The sequence below is a fragment of the Pezoporus wallicus genome, unplaced genomic scaffold, assembly GCF_028554395.1.
Source record: "Pezoporus wallicus isolate ANWC-B61680 ecotype Strahan unplaced genomic scaffold, APGP_CSIRO_Pwel_v1 contig_1181, whole genome shotgun sequence".
NCBI classification, from domain to species: domain Eukaryota; kingdom Metazoa; phylum Chordata; class Aves; order Psittaciformes; family Psittacidae; genus Pezoporus; species Pezoporus wallicus.
In genome coordinates, this window is record NW_026641428.1 from 6,856,966 (window position 1) to 6,874,412 (window position 17,447).

The 17,447-nt window shown below is 41.3% G+C and overlaps 1 protein-coding gene and 1 long non-coding RNA gene across 3 annotated transcripts in view; both read left to right on the forward strand.

Annotated features, from left to right (window-relative positions):
- Nucleotides 1-6,431: 6,431 nt before the first annotated feature.
- On the forward strand, nt 6,432-9,372 carry LOC130607060 (uncharacterized). Its single transcript, XR_008974150.1, has 3 exons — nt 6,432-6,729; nt 7,158-7,202; nt 9,063-9,372. It is a non-coding gene; the product is annotated as an uncharacterized LOC130607060 (long non-coding RNA).
- A 2,241-nt stretch (nt 9,373-11,613) lies between these two features.
- The window catches only part of MTX2 (metaxin 2), a 37,112-nt gene continuing 31,278 nt past the window's right edge, over nt 11,614-17,447 (forward strand). The window contains exon 1 of one of the 2 annotated variants that reach the window (XM_057423658.1): nt 11,614-11,769. In XM_057423658.1, the coding sequence (XP_057279641.1) occupies nt 11,730-11,769 (40 nt within the window). In that variant the 5' untranslated portion in view covers nt 11,614-11,729. The remainder of the gene's footprint in view (nt 11,770-17,447) is intronic. The other variant, XM_057423659.1, reaches the window with a different exon arrangement.

Consider the following 17,447-nt stretch of genomic DNA (forward strand, 5'->3'; position numbering starts at 1 on the left):
TTCCTGAATAATTAAATGCTAAATAAATGATAGATAAGGTCTAAGATTCCCTCATTTAACATTAATCCCATTAATTGTGTCTCACACACATTCAGTTTGAAGCCTAGCAGTTGGAAACAGGTTTTGGATTAGCCACATGGAAGTAAGAGCACAACCTGCAGTTCTCACTGCAATCTGAACAAAATACCCACCACCATATAATTTATCACAAGTTATGAAAATACTATTTCCTGGCCTTATTTTCTCTCAAACATCATTAGAAAACACAGACCATTCTCTTTCAGTCATATATTAATTTTTGCCTACTGACTGTTGCTCAAAGGGCCACAGGCTACAAAGGGATATGAACAAAATAATATTTTTCATGTGTTCCCATTTTGCCTGAAACAGAACAAAAATATTGATTTGGAAGGCTTCCAAGGAGAAAAAACTTGTAAAATTACTGTTCCTAAGCGGTATATGTGAATGTAGAGAATTCATATCCTTTGGATAGGGAACTGATAACAGAAAATCACACCTCTTTGAAAACCAAGCTTGGGCAAGAACCCACGCTTGCTTTGGTATCTAGCTTTCCATGCAGAACTGAATGTTACTGCTTGCAAATACAGCACAGGGAATGCTTTGCCGAGGGTCAAACCAACGACTCCAGGATATGGTATAAACTGCAGATACAGGTTTATTTCGAGCATGAAAGAACACAGCAGTAAACCAGAAAACAAAAATATGCAACCCAATCCCCACATTTTAATCTCCTTTTAAAAGTGTGCCATTTCCTCTATTTATTGGTAAAACCTGGAATGGTGGCTTACGCATAAACCAGTACAGATTATTAGTAGAGGAGAACAGACTATTACTTCTTTTAAGAAAAACCTTTGCAGGCAAAGTTACAAAATGGAAAGACCTCCTTGTAGTTCCAAGCACTTGTCTCTAACACCTAATAAATCATACTTATGATGTGTCCTGCACTACTCAGCCTAAATTCCAAGGAAATCCCGAGAACACTTGCAAATCCCCGATGGCCAAGGAGAAAGAGGTATGGAGAGAAACCCCAAATAAGACATGGTTGTTACCAGTTTATCACTAAGAGGTGACTGAAGTTTAGGGGAAACACATTCTTTTCTATTAGTGATATATGGCTACATACATGACTCAATCTCAAGCGTTATTTTCTATGACTTTTCTTAATGTCAGTGAACTAGAAGAGTCTTTGTCCAGGGAAAAGCACCCTGTTGAAAGAAAGGAAGGTGAACCAAATGACAAATAACTCTGCTCCCTGAAGTAACAAAGTCTGGTATTCATTCTTCCCCCAGCCATATCTCCAAAATGCCCCCCAAATAATTATGGGCAATGTATAGGAAAAGATATTTCCCGGAGTCAGTGTCTTATTGTATTTTACATTTATCCAGAAATTATTTGCTATTCTTGAACGCCAGCCAAGTGAACAAAGTAACTAACCCTCAGCTGTGCAACATGTGAACCTTCCTTGTCTTAAACTTATGTCTGCACAGAGTGTTAAAATCTCAGATGAAGATACAGTCCTTACAACTATTTGTAAGCAGAACAAGGCTTCCTTTATACTGAAAACATTTAGACCACATGCCCACAAAAGACCTTTTCATAAACAGTTTTGTTTTTCTTGTGTTTTTGTTTCCTTAAAAAGGAACAGATCCTGGTGATTAGCAGATTGAAAACCAAGCAGTTTAAGTAAACAAACAAATACATGAACAAATACAGTCAGTTCATTCTCTACCAGCCCATCAGACTTCCCAACACCTGGAAAATAGATATTTTTTACTACACTTCATCAAAAAGCATAGTGTTACAGATAATAGACCACAATTTTGAGTTTATTCTGGAAACCGAGGCACCTTTAACCAGGATAGCATATCATGCCTTGTGAAAACGTGTAACAGGTCCAACTCCAGCGGTCTGGCCCTGGCCTTAAGAGTGAGACTCCAACACCTACCACCATGGGGGACACACCTAACCTGGGTGCTTGTTCCCTTACACAGAGAACAAAGAACTTGTAATATGATTTTGGTGACATTAATACAGCAGGAGAACCTTGAGAGCTAAGGCTTTCCAGCCATTACTCTTCATCTTAATGGTTGTGCTACACTAAATCTACAGTTCTAATGCCCCTTTTTATGTTCCTTTAACAAGTAAGCTAGATTAAACACAATAAAGTTGATAGTGGTATTTGAAAATAGATAAAAATCTCACTAAATTTTTTAATGACTACTCAGATCAGATTTTGCCCAGTTACTGTTCAGATAATGGAAACAATTTCTAATCCTGGCAGTCTCTAGTATCAGATGCATATGTTAAGCACAGATATTGGAATAATTATTTTTAAAGCACACACATTTATAGATTTATAAATTATACCATTTATGTGGGATAACATTTTCTTCAACATCAGAGTGTTATCAAATCTAATGATAATTATGAAACAGTGATAAAGCCCTATCAATAAACAACATCTATCTTTCTCTTTAGAAATTCAGCTGGGTAGAAACATCATAGGTACCTGACACCAGTGGGTTATCAAAGCCGTTTTCTCCTACTGGAGAGACTAGCCCCTAAAACACAGCTCACACAACAGGGAGATGTCTAATAACAGGTCCAAGATTCTGTAAAATGCTGTGATTGTAACCAGCACTGTGAGCACTGTGACTTTCATTTTAATGTGACCAGGCAGACAGCGCAAAAAAATGGGACAGGACTGTTGAACAGTCTTAATATCACGTCTCACTTAAGAAATGGTCCACCTGGTGCATCTGGTTGCTTTTCAAATGTGGTACCAAATGAAATAGATTTGGTAATCTGATTTGGGACATCACAAGTGTGAATTGTTACCGCAAAAGCCACATGAGGAAAGGATTATCACAACTCTAGAGCTAATAATAACTGTGAAAGAAAAAAGGAAAAAAAAGGAAAAAAAGAATTATGTCCTGTCTGCATGTTGTCAGTGTCATTTATGATGTTGTTGTGTCTGCCACCTGTGATCTAAGTCCCGCAACAGAGCTCATCCTCCCCAGAGGCAGATGGCCTTGCTTTCAAGAACTGGGAGAGCATGGCTCTGACCTGTTCTTCTGAAGACTTTTTCCTAAATTTAAAATCCATTGTATTTAATAAAAAGGTGATGGCATACCTGGAAGTTGTCAGCAACAGTCACATCCAGACAGGGACACCAGACACTGCCAGCCTGCAATTTGTTTCGTAAAGCCATCATCAGCCTGAGCATCACTGGTGGCTGCATAATATCCAAGCAGTGCAACCGATTGCTCACGTTTGCTGGGTTAGTCAGTCTCAGGGCTTGTTTTGCATTGGTCCTGCCTGCATTCAACCATGTTGATAGTCCAGGTTGACTGGCCATCTGACTCATTAGTGTACGTCTTCTGTACCAGAGCTGAAATATACTGGCAAGTCCATGTATTCATTTTATTAAACACATTTAATTCAGATCTTAAAAACATTACTCCTTGTCCTGGTTTCAGTGGTAATAGTTATTTTTCTCCTTCCTCGCAGCTGCTGCAGTGCTGTGTTTCAGCTTTAGTCTGAGAACAATGCTGATAACACACCAGTGTTTTAGTTGCTGTTAAGTAATACTTACCCTGACCAAGAACTTCTCAGTCTCAGTCTCCTCTGCCAGTGAGGAGGGGCACAAGAAGCCAGGAGGAATCAGAGACAGGACACCTGACCCAAACTTGCCAAAGGGGTATTTCATATCACAGCACACCATTCCAGTACGTAAGCTGGGGGGAGTCACCTGGAAGGCACAGATCACTGCTCAGGTCAGGCTGGGTGTCAGTTGGCGGGTGGTGAGCAATTGTATTGTGCACCACTTGTGCTTATTGATTTTTTCCTTTCCTCTTTTAGTTTTATATTCTCTCTCCTTGTTACTTCCTTATCTTTATTATTATTATTATGATTAGTAGTAGTAGTTTTGTATTATACCTTAGTTATTTGACTGTTCTTATCTTAACACGTGGGGTTTACATTCTTTCAATTCTCCTCCCTCTCCTGCCCGGAGTGCGTGTGTGACAGAGTGGCTGCATGGATCTGAGTTACAGGCTGGGCTTAAACCATGAAACTCCTGAAACTCTTGCCAGCTTTCAGGGAATTGAGAGGCGGTGATGGATTGGGGAAGTTACATTTACACACGGCTGCTAGCCGGACTGAGCTGGAATTCAGATAGCCTGTGCTCTCTGCGCACGCATAGAAACTGAATCTGGCTCTTGTGGCTCAAAACATTTCTCAATCAGGCATTCTTTTTCCATCTCCCAGTGTTCAAAGGGCTTCAAAGTGCATATTCTTTGAAAAATGTTGTAAAATCATTGCTGCACTACTTTTTATTTCTGGTTGCTTGGTCTCAAAAAAGACTAAAGGAGACACCTGGTGCTTTTCTCACACCCTTCTACTGGTTCCAGGAAAAGGATCAATCTGATCTGCCACATCTCCTCACAAATCTCAGGAGTTACTCAGCCTCACCAGCTCATGCCCGCTACTAAAAAGACCATATGCTTTTAATCTATATACATTCAAGTTCTTTCAGTCAGTGTGATTTTTTTCCTTACCACAGTTGTACCCTGGGGAGAAACTATGTGAAGTATGAACTTCTACAGCTGTAATGAAGATACGGTAAAGCTTTTCTTGCTCCTTTTATGGAGCAAGACAATGATTTTAGATGGAATAGATTCAACTTCTGAAGTTTCTGCTATGTCATATTTAGTGAATCAACTCAGCCTCAGTTAAAAATATAGCAGGGTACTCCTGTATAGTCAGGCTACGTGTTTAGATTGGAAGTGTTGGCAAAAATAAAATAACAATAGGGAAAATTATGCCTTATTTATGAGACACATGGGGGAAATGATTCAGAAAATAAAAAGTCAATTCCATGTAAGCTTTTTACAAAAGGAGGTTTCCCATCTGGAGGCAAAAAGTTTATAAAAGGTCATTCAGCTCTGCAGCATTTAGCTGTAAAACCAAAAAAAGTCAGTATAAATAACAGATTGCTTCCCTAAGGACTAAGCAATCAGGTAGAACCAGTATGACTCTTATGCTGAAGTGAGAGGGATAGCACAAAAAGCCAAGAGACAAGCCCCATTCCGGCTCAGCAGAGACAGCATTAATGTGAGGTCAACAATGTTCAAGTCCCTGCTCCAGTGTGTTGGTCTCCCCAAGGATATGGAGGTTGAATGGGATGGTTTGACCCCATGAATTCTCTACCAAACTTTCTTCTTAGTCATTAAGATTTTGTGTTGGGCTTTCATGTTTCAAGAGAGTGCCACACATAGGACAAATGAGTATTTTTGTAGGTCTCTTGCTTTCTCTCTCTTTCTAAAATCTTCTAAAGGGGTTTTGGTTTTATCCCAGTGTGCAACAGGAACACATTTTTAATCTCAAAAATCTTTTGGGACAAGGAAACCATTTCCTGCCCGGCTCTACAATTAATCACAGCACATCCTTCTTACAGTGTGCTACAGATAAATAATTCATTACAGCTGCTTCTTCTCTCCATTCAGGCAAGGCAGTTGTGATCATTTCTACAGGAAGAAGAAGAAAGTTAATTCTTTCTATGCCTGCCTCCAGAGAAGAATTTAGACCCTCTCACAAGAAGCTTTGATAAATTAATAAACCTCCTCATTATTTACCACACTTGTCCAGAAACTGATTTCAATTGCAGCTCTTTAATTTTCCAGATAACATCTTTAGAGTTTGAGAAGATTTGCCTAACCAGTGCCTACAGTCAAACTGTGAACTATTATTCCTACTTTTATTAACAAGATGGGTCTGGATTTTGCTGCACTATGAGTTACACAAATATCAGGATGAACCCTCACAGCTCTTGCGACTGCTTGTTGGAGTCATGACTGTGGCTTTGACATTTGTGCCAGTTTGACGATGCAGTGGTGATCCATGCTTTAAGAAAACAGATTTATTTGTGTCTGGTCAATCATGAATTACAAAAAGATAGACAAATATGGGAGTAGTCTGGTAATGTAGGTTGGATCCAAGGGAGCCAAAGATAGAGTCAGTTTGGCATGGAAACCAGGGCAAAGTCCTGTTGAAGCTATTGTCTCCCTTCTGAGAGCTCCTGCTTGCAGTCCCCTCTGATCTGAGATCGTTTAAAAGGCAAATCCTGGTCCCATATAGCTTAAGCTATGCGAAACCCACTGCTCTAGAAACATGCTCCACCTGCATCTGAGACACTACCAGGATGCTGGGGGCATTGATAGGCCTGATCAGCCCCACCTGGCACCCACATCACAACCTGCCAGTGGTCCAGGAGATCTATTTAAAGCTCAGCCTAAGGCAATTGCTCTATTTGCTCAGTTATGGTTCCTCTTTGGCTGGGCTTTGACCTATGAATTGACACTCCTTTCACCGTGGAGGTGCCTGATGGCCTGGGCCGTGAGCAGTGCTAACATGCAGAGTTCTCTCCATGAAAGTTTAGGTAAAGCTGGGAAGATCAAGGTTTGGTTTCAATATCTTGGCTATTTCAGAGCATGGGGAAAGCTGCTCAGCAGCTGCTGTGAATGACAGGGATATGCAAGGGCCTGGGGGCTGGTAATGCTTCCAGTGGGTGAGACAGTGAAGTTGGGATTTCAGCACAACTCCTTTGATGCCTGTTCAGTGCAGCTGTGAGGATGACAGATGTGCTAAAATAGACTTGGCACCCCTGAAAAATCTCACCCTGCTGCATGGAAGAAGGCAAGAAAAGAGGTAAGAAAGGAAGGAGAAAATTGTTCATCTAATGTTTTTTGTACATAGTCTGAGATCCTGTTTGCTTTTATAAAAGCTATTCTTGTGCCTTTTAAAATGCCAAGAAATTTTTTTCTGTCCTCATGTGGCTTGTTGGAAATGCATCAGCATTAATTGATTTGTCAATTTAGTAGGCAGTATCTTCCATTAGTGCAAAGTGGTTAGTGTTAATACTCTATTGCATTTTTATAGAAGCGTGTTCCTAGAAATTATATCTTATCTTGTTTATACAACTGTTAGATTAAAACTTGTACCTGCCTGATTATGAAAATAAGGGAACACTCAACAACATGCAGTTAAGTTTATCATAGTGTGAAACTATTGTAAGATACATCTGAACTGCTGTGAAGCCAACTTAATGTTTTATTGTGTTGGGAATGCTACCACAGGGTATACATGCCAACTTCCCAAGGAAGTGCACAGGAGCTGCAGAGGTGAGTTTGGCCTCAATTTTCAATTCAGATTCTCATATAAAATGGCACCTCCTTAGTAAACTCACAGGACTGTGTGTGTAATTGAAACTAGCAACTTGGCTCATACTTAGACCATTTTAGCATCATTTCTTACACTGAAGAGCAGTGGATTGCATAAAATGGCAAACACTTGAATTAAAGATACACCAAATGCCTTGTGAGATCCATTTGATCACACTAGTCCAGATCCATCTGTTTCTGTTGTTCTGTGTACTTTGCCAGGTTATTTAGTGTACAGAGAACCTCTGGTGTGAAGTCATGCTAAAAACACCCTCCTGCGGCTGCCTGGCACTGTATGTGTTGGCAGGGAAGGATTTACTCAAGTCTTCCTTCATTGCAGAGATTCCCAGAAGCCATAATAGCTTTTTAAAGACACTGACAGGCAGCATAATGCAGAGCAGCTCCCAGGATGCCCTAAGTTATACCAGAGGGGTAGCCTGGCTGTGGGCCAGGCAAGGAGAAGGCATTTCAGTGCTGGTTTGTTTGCCGTCTCTTGCTACCACTTGGCCTATTCTCAAACACCAGCCATATCACACAAGCAGCCTTCAGAGGTTTCACTCGGTGAAATTGCCATACAGTTCTCTTACAGAGAGAGCCACTCCTAATTGAATCTATGACTGTCAGTGCTCCTCCTGTGTCTTGGAAAGGCCTGACTTGTTAGAGACCTGCTCCATGGAAATGGAGAACAGAGGTCCCCAGTTGTGTGCTGAGAAAGTGCTCTGGTGAGGTCTGTTGAACAGCACGTGGCCCCAGCTGGCTGTCTTGTGATGAATAAGGTCATGACCATATGACAACACAGGAAAACTCTGCAGTGTCCTCTTCCTCCTCCAAAGAGGAATGTCTGCTGTCAGCATTTGGCACACACAACCATTGTATCCACCTTAAATTGGACTTAACCTGCTATGTGCTTCGTGAATGAGAACTGCATGTGACACCTAGCAGAATTCAAATTTAGAGAAACTCATTCAAATGCCTCTGCTTTCTGGCGATTTGCCCAATCTTATGTCCTGCCATACACTTGGCCACCTAGACTGTAATTTGAATGGCCAGCAATAGTGGCTGTGTTAAAAACCAAACAGTTTAAATTAATGCAACAGACTGAAAGTCTTTCATTGCCACTTCCAACTCCTCTTGTGAAAATATTCCTAATAATTCTGTCTGCAAAGGACTTGTACTGCAGGTTTAGGTATCCACTATTGATAGTAATACATTTTATTTAAATATTACCACAGAACAAAAGAACAATACAAATTAAATACATGTTAAGCTGTCTAATATTGAGGGAACTAATAAGAACAGTCTCTTTTTTTTCTAGGCAGGAGATTAATACTATTCAAATTCCATTTTATTTGCAATGGAGCATATGTATATATAGCCTAGTCCTGTTTCTCCAGTGGGCAGTTTAACTGTACTAATTAACACCTTAAATGGTAAAGGCCTCCTCTCTGCACTGAGCACAAGAGTGATGCCTTTTCTCGAAAAGCTGGGAGAGGAGAGAAGCCTATAAAATAAAGGTGAAGGTGGTGATGGAATTGGTTTTACTGGAGATCTTCCTGGAGGCTTTCCTACAAGACACTCTGCTAAAACAGTCCTTTCAGTGGGAGCAGGGAGGAGGACTGGGAATGCTGAAACTAAAACCGCTGTCCTGATCTCCTGTCCCAGAGAAGGGAGCCTGAGCATCTGTGACATGTCAAGGCATGGGCTCAGCTCCACTCAGTTTTCATCCTGTTTGGCAAACAGTTTGGATTTGTCAATGTGTTTCTGTTGGTATGTATTTGTTGATACTTGATGAATTGTTTTCTGATTTCTGTTCCCTGACAGTTTCCATCACCCACCTTAATTTCTGGAGCTGAGCTTTTTGTATCAAACTGACCTCTACAGAGGAACTGTTCTCTTTAATTGGGTGTCAATATGAGGATTTGGCCTGGCTCATACCTAGTTCACTCTCAGCCTTATCAGGGCAACTTTTGCATCATGTCTTGTGTTTTTAGCCTTCTAAGTACTGTTGGTGAAGAAAGAACTCAAACAGGACATACCAGTTTAATTTAGACTGTTGCAATCTCCTAATACAAAGGCACTCAACTTCTTAAGACTGCTCAGTTTCTGTAATTTGGGTGCTATTCAGCTTGCAACTGTAGAAATGTAGCTTTCATCAACATTTGAAAACAATCAGTCTTCTTCCTCACCACTGTTTCAGTCCTTACTCTGTTCCAGTTTATTTACTGTCTCTTCTGCTTTTGCTACTGCTCTAATAGCACACTTAAACTACCAAGTGAAGAATATATTTAATAATTATGCTTACTGATTCAACAGAAAGTGTCACCAGAGGACTTTCATATTCTTTCCAAACATTAACGCATTTCTGTATTTGTTCCCTATCTTCTAGTACTTGCAGGATTTAAGACTTTTACCTTGTGAGAGTGAAATATTGTTATGTTATATCCTTTGCAGTAGATTAAGTCTATTTCATAAAATGGGATAGTCTTAATTCTTACTGAAGTGTCTAAAGAGATGAGGATCAAAAGGCACTGTAGGATAATGGAGTAAGTCTTTCACATATCCACTATCTTCTCTGCAACCTACATATTGGATGCATAATTTTATGTCATTTTTCCAAAGTTTGGATAGCCCTTTTAGAATTAAGACTAAGGAATTAGTGGTTGTTTAAAGGCAAGACGTATGTCTCAAAATGAGGTTTTTCTGAAATATTAACTTGGGGTGAAGAAAAGGCAGCTGTATCATTTACTGAGACCTTTTAGTTATAGCTTTAGTTATAACAGGACACTTTAGGAAGCATTTAGGTACCAGGATGTTGAAAACAAAATATTCAGTATGGTCATTAAAGAAAGCACCTAAGATTCTCAGAACATCCTCCTTTCATTAGGATCATTTTATGATGGATTTGCCTCCTCTCCTCCATCATTCGTGTTTTAAAGGTAAAAAAAAATAAATGGTCCAGCATTGTTCTGAAACAATCCAGGGGAGCAATATATTCCGAAGCTGTATAGCCATAACTAATCACTTTCATTCATGTTTATGTCAGGGAAGAATTTTAACTTGCAATTAACTTGCAATTTCAGGCAGTTAGCGGTTGACCTTTTTCTGCTTTCAGGCTCTAAACCAGATTTAGCTATCTCTTCAGAGAACTAATGTGATTAAACCTTCATGTGTGTCAGAGCTCCACATAGATGAGTGGCAGAGGAACTTAAGATGGCTTGAGTCACCTTTCTTGGGAAACTCTAGAGCTGGTTACAGCATTCCAAACAGCTCTTTCTACATTGAATTAGAAACAACCAAACAAAACACTCAACCACAAAACCAACCCCAAACCAAAAGAACCCCAACAAACCAACCCACAAATCCCCCTGTTGAGATTCCTTCATAAAAAGGAAATGTAAAATAGTGTGAACTTGTGTCTTCAGCTCCTTTAAGATATTGCCTCTACATGTTATGTGGAGCATGTTAAGCTGACTTTCTATCAGTAACAGGGATTCCCTGTGACAGGGGATTTTGAGCCACGGAATTTGTAAATGTTTCTTTTGATGTTGCTCTACTGGTCCAGTGCAACCTTGTCCCTGGATATTGGCCAGTGGTTCTTCCTACCATTCAACAGACAGGAGTTTTGTCTTCACTCGTCTTGTGCTTGTATTTCCAAGTTACGAGAATTACCACACTGTGGCTGAATATACAGTTGGCCTCAGTAACGTTTCCACAGGATGTGGATTCAAAGGGTTTTTCCTCAGACTGGATTGACTGAGAGGAGTAACATGAGGATGGGGACCTTTTGGACTGAGTCCAGAGGAGGGCCATGAAGACGGCCAGATGGCTGGAGCACCTCTCCTATGAAGACAGGATGAGAGAGCTGGGCTTGTTCAGCATGAAGACTCCAGGAAGAGCTGATAGCAGCCTTCCAATACCTAAAGCAGTACAAGAAATCTGACGGGGGATACTTTACATGGGCTTGTAGTGCTAGGACAAAGGCTTTAAACTAGAAGAGACAGATTTAGGTTAGATACAAGAAAGAAATTCTTTACTGGGAGAAGGGTGAGATGCTGGAACAGGTTGTCTAGGAAAGTTGGGGCTGCCCCATCCTTGCCAGTGTTCCAAGATCAGGCTGGACGGGGCTTGGAGCAACCTGGTATAGCTGGATGTGTCCCTGCCTATGGAACTAAAGGAGCTTGAACGTCCCTTCCAACCCAAACCATTCCATGAGTGACTCCGCAAAAGCCTCTCTCTACCCGTTAAGCACCGTTTAACCGCGGAAAGCCTGTTTCAAACACGCACAACCAGCAGACACCTGCTCAACGTACCGCGTCCCCGTCCCGCTGACCGGCGCGGGTACGGGGGGGGGGGGGGGGGGGGGGAGCTGGCGCGGGCCCCGCCCCGCGCAGCAGGGGCGGGGCGGGCCCCGGATGCAGTTGCTGTCCCGGCGGCGCGCGCCTAGTTCCGGCGCGTGTCGTCGGCCTGCTGCAGCCCGCCGGTCGCGACATGTCGCTGGTGGCGGAGGCCTTTGTGACTCAGCTGGCCGGTGAGGGACGTGCGCGGGCGGGTGATGGCACAGAGAGGGACGCGAGCGAGCTGGGCCCCGCTGCGCACCGGGTCGCGGCCGGAGGGAGGCGGCGGGGCAGGAGACGAACCTTCGCGGCCTCGGTGGCCACGGCCCGGGATGACCCGGGGCTGGGGCGAGGCGGCCTTGTCTTCCTCGGGGAGGGGCGGCCGTGAGGGCTGGCGGCGGTCCGAGAACGTCGTCTGCCTGGCGCTCTGAGGCAAGGACAGGTCACGGCCCGACTCCCCACAGGGCACGGCGGTGCCGGTTCGTCTCGGGGCCCCATTATAGGGTTCCTAGGGCGTAGTTTCACTTTCGTTTAATAACTTCCCTGTCTTTAAAACCATTTACTTTCCCTTAGTGGTCCAAAAACCGGCATCGTATTTATATTTAAGCAGCTGGAGTTGAGTTCCGCAGCATGGGAGAGCGCAGTGCGGTGCCGTCCTCTCCCTGATCCCCATGGCTGAGTCTTGCGTTTCCCATGTTGCTCTTGTGATATACTGAAGCTGGGCCGCGTCCAGCTGGACGTGAGCCTTGTCATGAAACAGAAATGAGTATCACTGTGGAGTTATGTAGCAAAAAACTGATGTTAATCTGCTCTGAACAGGAAAAATCCCAACATGCACCTCTGATAATTCCAGGCTAGGAAGTTCAAAATACATTTAGTGTTTCACACTGAAAGTGTGTGCATTGATCAATTTCTCCTTACTTGTTATTCTCTGTTCCTGATTTCTTCCTGCTAAACAAGCAAATTGTAAAATATGGCAATGGCAGACCCAAATTAAATACAGTGTGAAGAATATGTGTGTTTGAAGTGCTGGAAACAAGAAGACAAAGTTCTGCAACAACTGGCACTTTTCCCTCCTTGCTGAAGTGTTCTTGGGGAGATTCTTGCCTCCCTTTTGGGGTCGTTGCTCTCTGCTTATACAGTCTCATTCGTGTGTTAACAGTTGTACTATTAAGGTGGTGTTTTGAGGGCACCAGAGCTACTCAAGTACTTCTGGACCCTCCTACAATTTAATAAGCTTGAAACAGTAAGCACCTCGACTTTACCTGTCAGTCACAGGTTAAGTGATGCTCATTTTCTTTTTATAGGTAATTTGTTTGCATGTAATAGAAAAATACTGGCAACACTCCTTTTGCAGAGCAGAAATGGTTGGTGCTTATTTTATTAATCATGTACTTCTGCTGGATATGCAGGTAATTACTGTGACTCAAGGTGCAATACAAATCCTTGTTGCAGACCTGAATCATTCTTCAAAACAAAATTATTGTTTTGAAAGGCATTGTCTTTGCTTTCTCAGAAGCAAATCAGTGTCAAAAGCAGTTACCTGCCTTGAAAATAATAAAAACCCTTTTGCCAGTGGGTCATGTCCTTCCCAGCTTGTCTGTACTGTGTACCAGTCCCAGACTAAAACTAAATAATGGCAAAATCATTCAGTTTGTGCATATGGAAGAATTTTTTTTTTGGAAGGGGAGGAAGTTATTCAGGATATTGGCCAATACCCACCACACTTCTAGTTTTCCTGAGACATTGCACAGACACAGAAATTATTTCATTCTCATACCAAGAAGATATGAATATCCCACAAACGTAGGGATGTTTGTGCGGAAGAAAAATGGTGTATCTGCAATGAAAAAATAGCACTTAAGAGTGACACTTGTTTTAATAGTGTCTTATCTGTGGCTGTGAATACTCCCTTTCTGACATGTATGGACAGAAGTGTAAGATTGAGAATTTTTTCTGTGTCCATAAAAATGAAATTTCATAGGCCTGTCATTGGGGGTCCTGTTCATGAAGACAGCCGCTTTGTCATGGCGGGTAAAATGAACTAGTGCTGCTCTAACACATAACAGCTATGAAGCATGGGTCTTTGCATGCAGGTGTTTGAAGACAATCATCCCAGCATAGTTTGTTTTCTAGAAATGTTTTAAAAGCCAAGGGGAAGGTTTTAGTAGGGAAGAGGATCACAGCTTTGTTTTACACAGTCTTGCTTGTGTATATATTAGAGGTTTTTTTTTTCAAATACTACCTATCTTTACCTTTCCTCCACCTTATGCATTCACTTCTGATATCCCCTATTCACTGTCTTAGTAGAAATTGAAACGCAGAAAATACCATCTGAATATAAGAAAAACTTTTGTTTTACTGTGAGGGTGGGTTAATGTTGGAATGGGTTGCTCAGAGTAGTTGTGGAGTCTCCATCCTTGAAGGTGCTCAGTACCAAACTGGAGGTGGTCCCAGGCAACCTGCTGCAGCTTTTCCAGGACCTCCAAAAGTGCCTTCCAAACTCAGCTCTTCTGTGGCCATCAGTTGTTCAGCCCACTTGTGCTGCTGCAGTAGTTCAGCACCCTGTCTGTGTAACATGCATTCACCTGAACATGCTGAATATTGCCTGCTGCTGTAATGCATTAACAATTAAATACAAAACGATGACTAAATCACTTATGTGGAGTAAAACACCTGCTTTAGTGCCACTCAACTGTTTGCTTATTCAGAAGTATAAAGAGGTTGATGCTGTGACTCAGGGAATAATAAATATTTCTAGGCTTCATGAATTGCAAACATGTAATGTCATATTTTAAATAATCTATTTCTGAACTGTAGAAAATATTAATTAGATAATATGGTAGAGAATTTGTTTAGAGTAGCTCAGCATCAATCATATATTAACAGGATAGGAAATGAGTGTTTATACTGTAAGAAGAATTAGAGTGCCAGCTTTCAAGTGGTCCAGAACATTAATCTTTCTAACTGTACTAGTTTTGAGAAGCTGACTGCTCAAATCATCTATAAAAGATTGTTGAAAAGATGTTTAATTGATCGCTAAATTACTCAATATGCTATACTTTCCCCTCCACCCCCCCAAAAAAACCCAAAACATTAGCTTTAGATTAGTGATCAAAAGAGAGAAAATAATATTCTTGTTTGTCCTTTGATGTCTGGAAAATTACTTCTGTTTATTGCCATTGAGTTACGTCCAAGGATCTTAGGCTAGTTTTAATACTAAAGAAAATGAATGCAGTTTGAAAAACAGATGGCCTTCTGCCTTTAGATATTTTACATTCTTAGTGAGTCTACCTCCAATGTGACATGCCAGAGCACAAATAAATCTCTGACGTGCATGTTTTATGTATTAAGACAAGCTGCAATTTGGCTAAGAACAAATACATAGGGAATGAAACCTGACCACCTAAATTGTTCCTGCCCATAAAGACATAAAATTTAAACTGAGTATGCATTTTGTACATCAAAATGTGCATAGGTAAATGTTAACATTTCCTGCACATGTAAGGTGAAAAAATAAAGCTATTCTTGCTTAATAATAGGTTGTCTGCAGCACAGATTGCTTGAGCCTGCTGCAGAGGTGCTTGTAGTCAAAGAAGTGGTTTGAAAATACCAAGTTTTCAGGCTGTAGAATTTTATCTCAGTGCTCTTTTATGTGGGCTTTTTTTTTGTAATCAAATGAAAAGGAATCCCTTTAACTTTTGTTCAGTTTCAGTAAACAAGTCTCTTACGCTGCTCTTGCCAATTTGTGCTCAGGCCACATACATTTTATGACTTGATTTAAACCAATCCTTTGTGTGAATTGCCTATCTAATTTTTTTTTATTTTTTTGCTCAGGAAAAAAATGATTTTCACAGTTATTATAGTACAGTACATATTTCATTTTGAGGTAGTGTTATTTCTTGGTTTCAAGAAGCAATACAATTACAGTTCGTAATAGAATATGCTTCTGTAGTTGTTTCTGGCTCCATTAAGACTAAGCAGTGTTTCTCTAATCAGCATTTTATTGTTACATATTTTCTGCTAAAGTAATGTCTTCTTTTCTCATGCCAAAAAGAGACTGCTGTAGAGATAATGGTAACAAAATTAGTAAATAAAAAGTCCCATGTATTTTGATGTTGTCCAGTTTGATTTGCAAGTGAGCTTTCATCAGTTGTAGGATGATTCAGATATGAGTGCTGTTTAGGAGCCTAACAGTTCAGCTCACAGGAAGTCATTGGAGAACAACTTTGGAGAATAACCAGATTTTTCTTCTCTTTCTCACTCCTTTTTTTTCTCTCTGGTCCTTGACTGCTCTGTTTTCTGACTGTCCCCAGGCACTAACCTCGCTTTTTCCTGTAGGTTTGGACCCTATGAGCCACTTCCTTTTCAAAACAAGAATGAATGGAAGAGCTTGGTTGCTGTCTTTTGCTCTAGTTGGAAGGTGTTGCATGTTGCTGCGCTGCTGGGCATCTTCAGCTGTCTTTTTTGAAAGTGGGTGACAAACTGCAGGTGCATGCAAGCCATGGGGAGGGCAGAGAGAAAGTCCACACCAGGTTCTGAAATGTTTATTATTATTATTTTTAAATTCTGGCCTTCAGTTATTGAGAAGGTGACATAGATTTCACGTGAAAATGGATATTTTAATACAAACTGGAAGAAGCTACATGTAGTAGTAAAGCCTGTGAAATGCATAGGAAGGACTGGAAAGATCCAAGGGAAAAATTACAGTTATTACAGAGAATGCAGGACAAATTGATACCAGTCTCATTTGGTAGGGGAGGTGGGAACATCCAACCAAAAAATTGGAATATGCATACTGAATTGGAAGGTAAAAATGCTGAGATGGGAATTTTTAACAGTTCTGCCTTCTAGCAGTTTTATAATGAAATTGAAGCCAACGTAATGCTTGCATTCTTAGCAAGAACCTCCAGTGTCCAACATTTTTTTTCTCATTTGAATGCCGTATTGGAGAAACTCTGGATGCATTGGAGGGTGTTCATGGAAAGCCTTGGAAAAGAAAAGAGGAAGGCTGTGAGGATATGATGAAGACAACAGGATAAATGTTTTCAGATTTTGAAGCAGGGAATCTGCAGTGTTTCCTAGAGGTGAGGAAGAGCTATTGCAAGTGCCATAGTTTTGGGCCGTCTTAAAGGTTGAGCTTTAAAGCAGCGTTTTCCTCCTGGCTAGGGGCAGTGCTTGGTTGGCTGACTGCACCAGTGCTGTTTGCATTTCTACCCTGCAGAGTTCTCCTGCCTAGACATCTTGGCTTTTCTTGCCCCTTTGCAAGACTGGCACAGAGACTCTCTGTAGTCATCACTTTGTGTCTCCTGGTACTGCTGTGCTCAGGCTGTGAGCAAGATAAAGAGATAATGAAGGGGAGCCTTAACAAAAGGCCAGAGGGGCCAAGGCTGGGTGAGCAGGAGTTGTGTATGTGGGGAGTAGCTTTTAGAGCAGGTATGGGATACTAGGGTGCTGACTGGTGGGACAGATTTGTAGTATCTCTGTTGTGGATTACAGTAGGGGTGGCTTGGATGAGAAAGCAGGGAGCTAGCTCCTTGAGGCACTTTGCAGAAATGGTGCTAAGACTGCCTGCCAGACATCCTGAGGGGGGGAGGATTTCATACTGTCACAGAGAAGAGGGGATCTCAGTCTAAGAGAGTTTTCAAAAGACTGATTTAAAATATACAGATGTCGATAACATGGCTGAGAAACCTCCCAGTCCAGTAAAGCACTTAAGGCATTCATTAGTATCATACTTCTACCATCCTATTCTTCACAGGTCCTATGCTTGAAGTTTTACTTCTTGAGTAAGGGCCAAAGAGCGCAAGGTTCTTAAGTAGCACAAAGGGAAGGGATTGATTTAGAGATCTATAAAAAGCTATAATTAAGA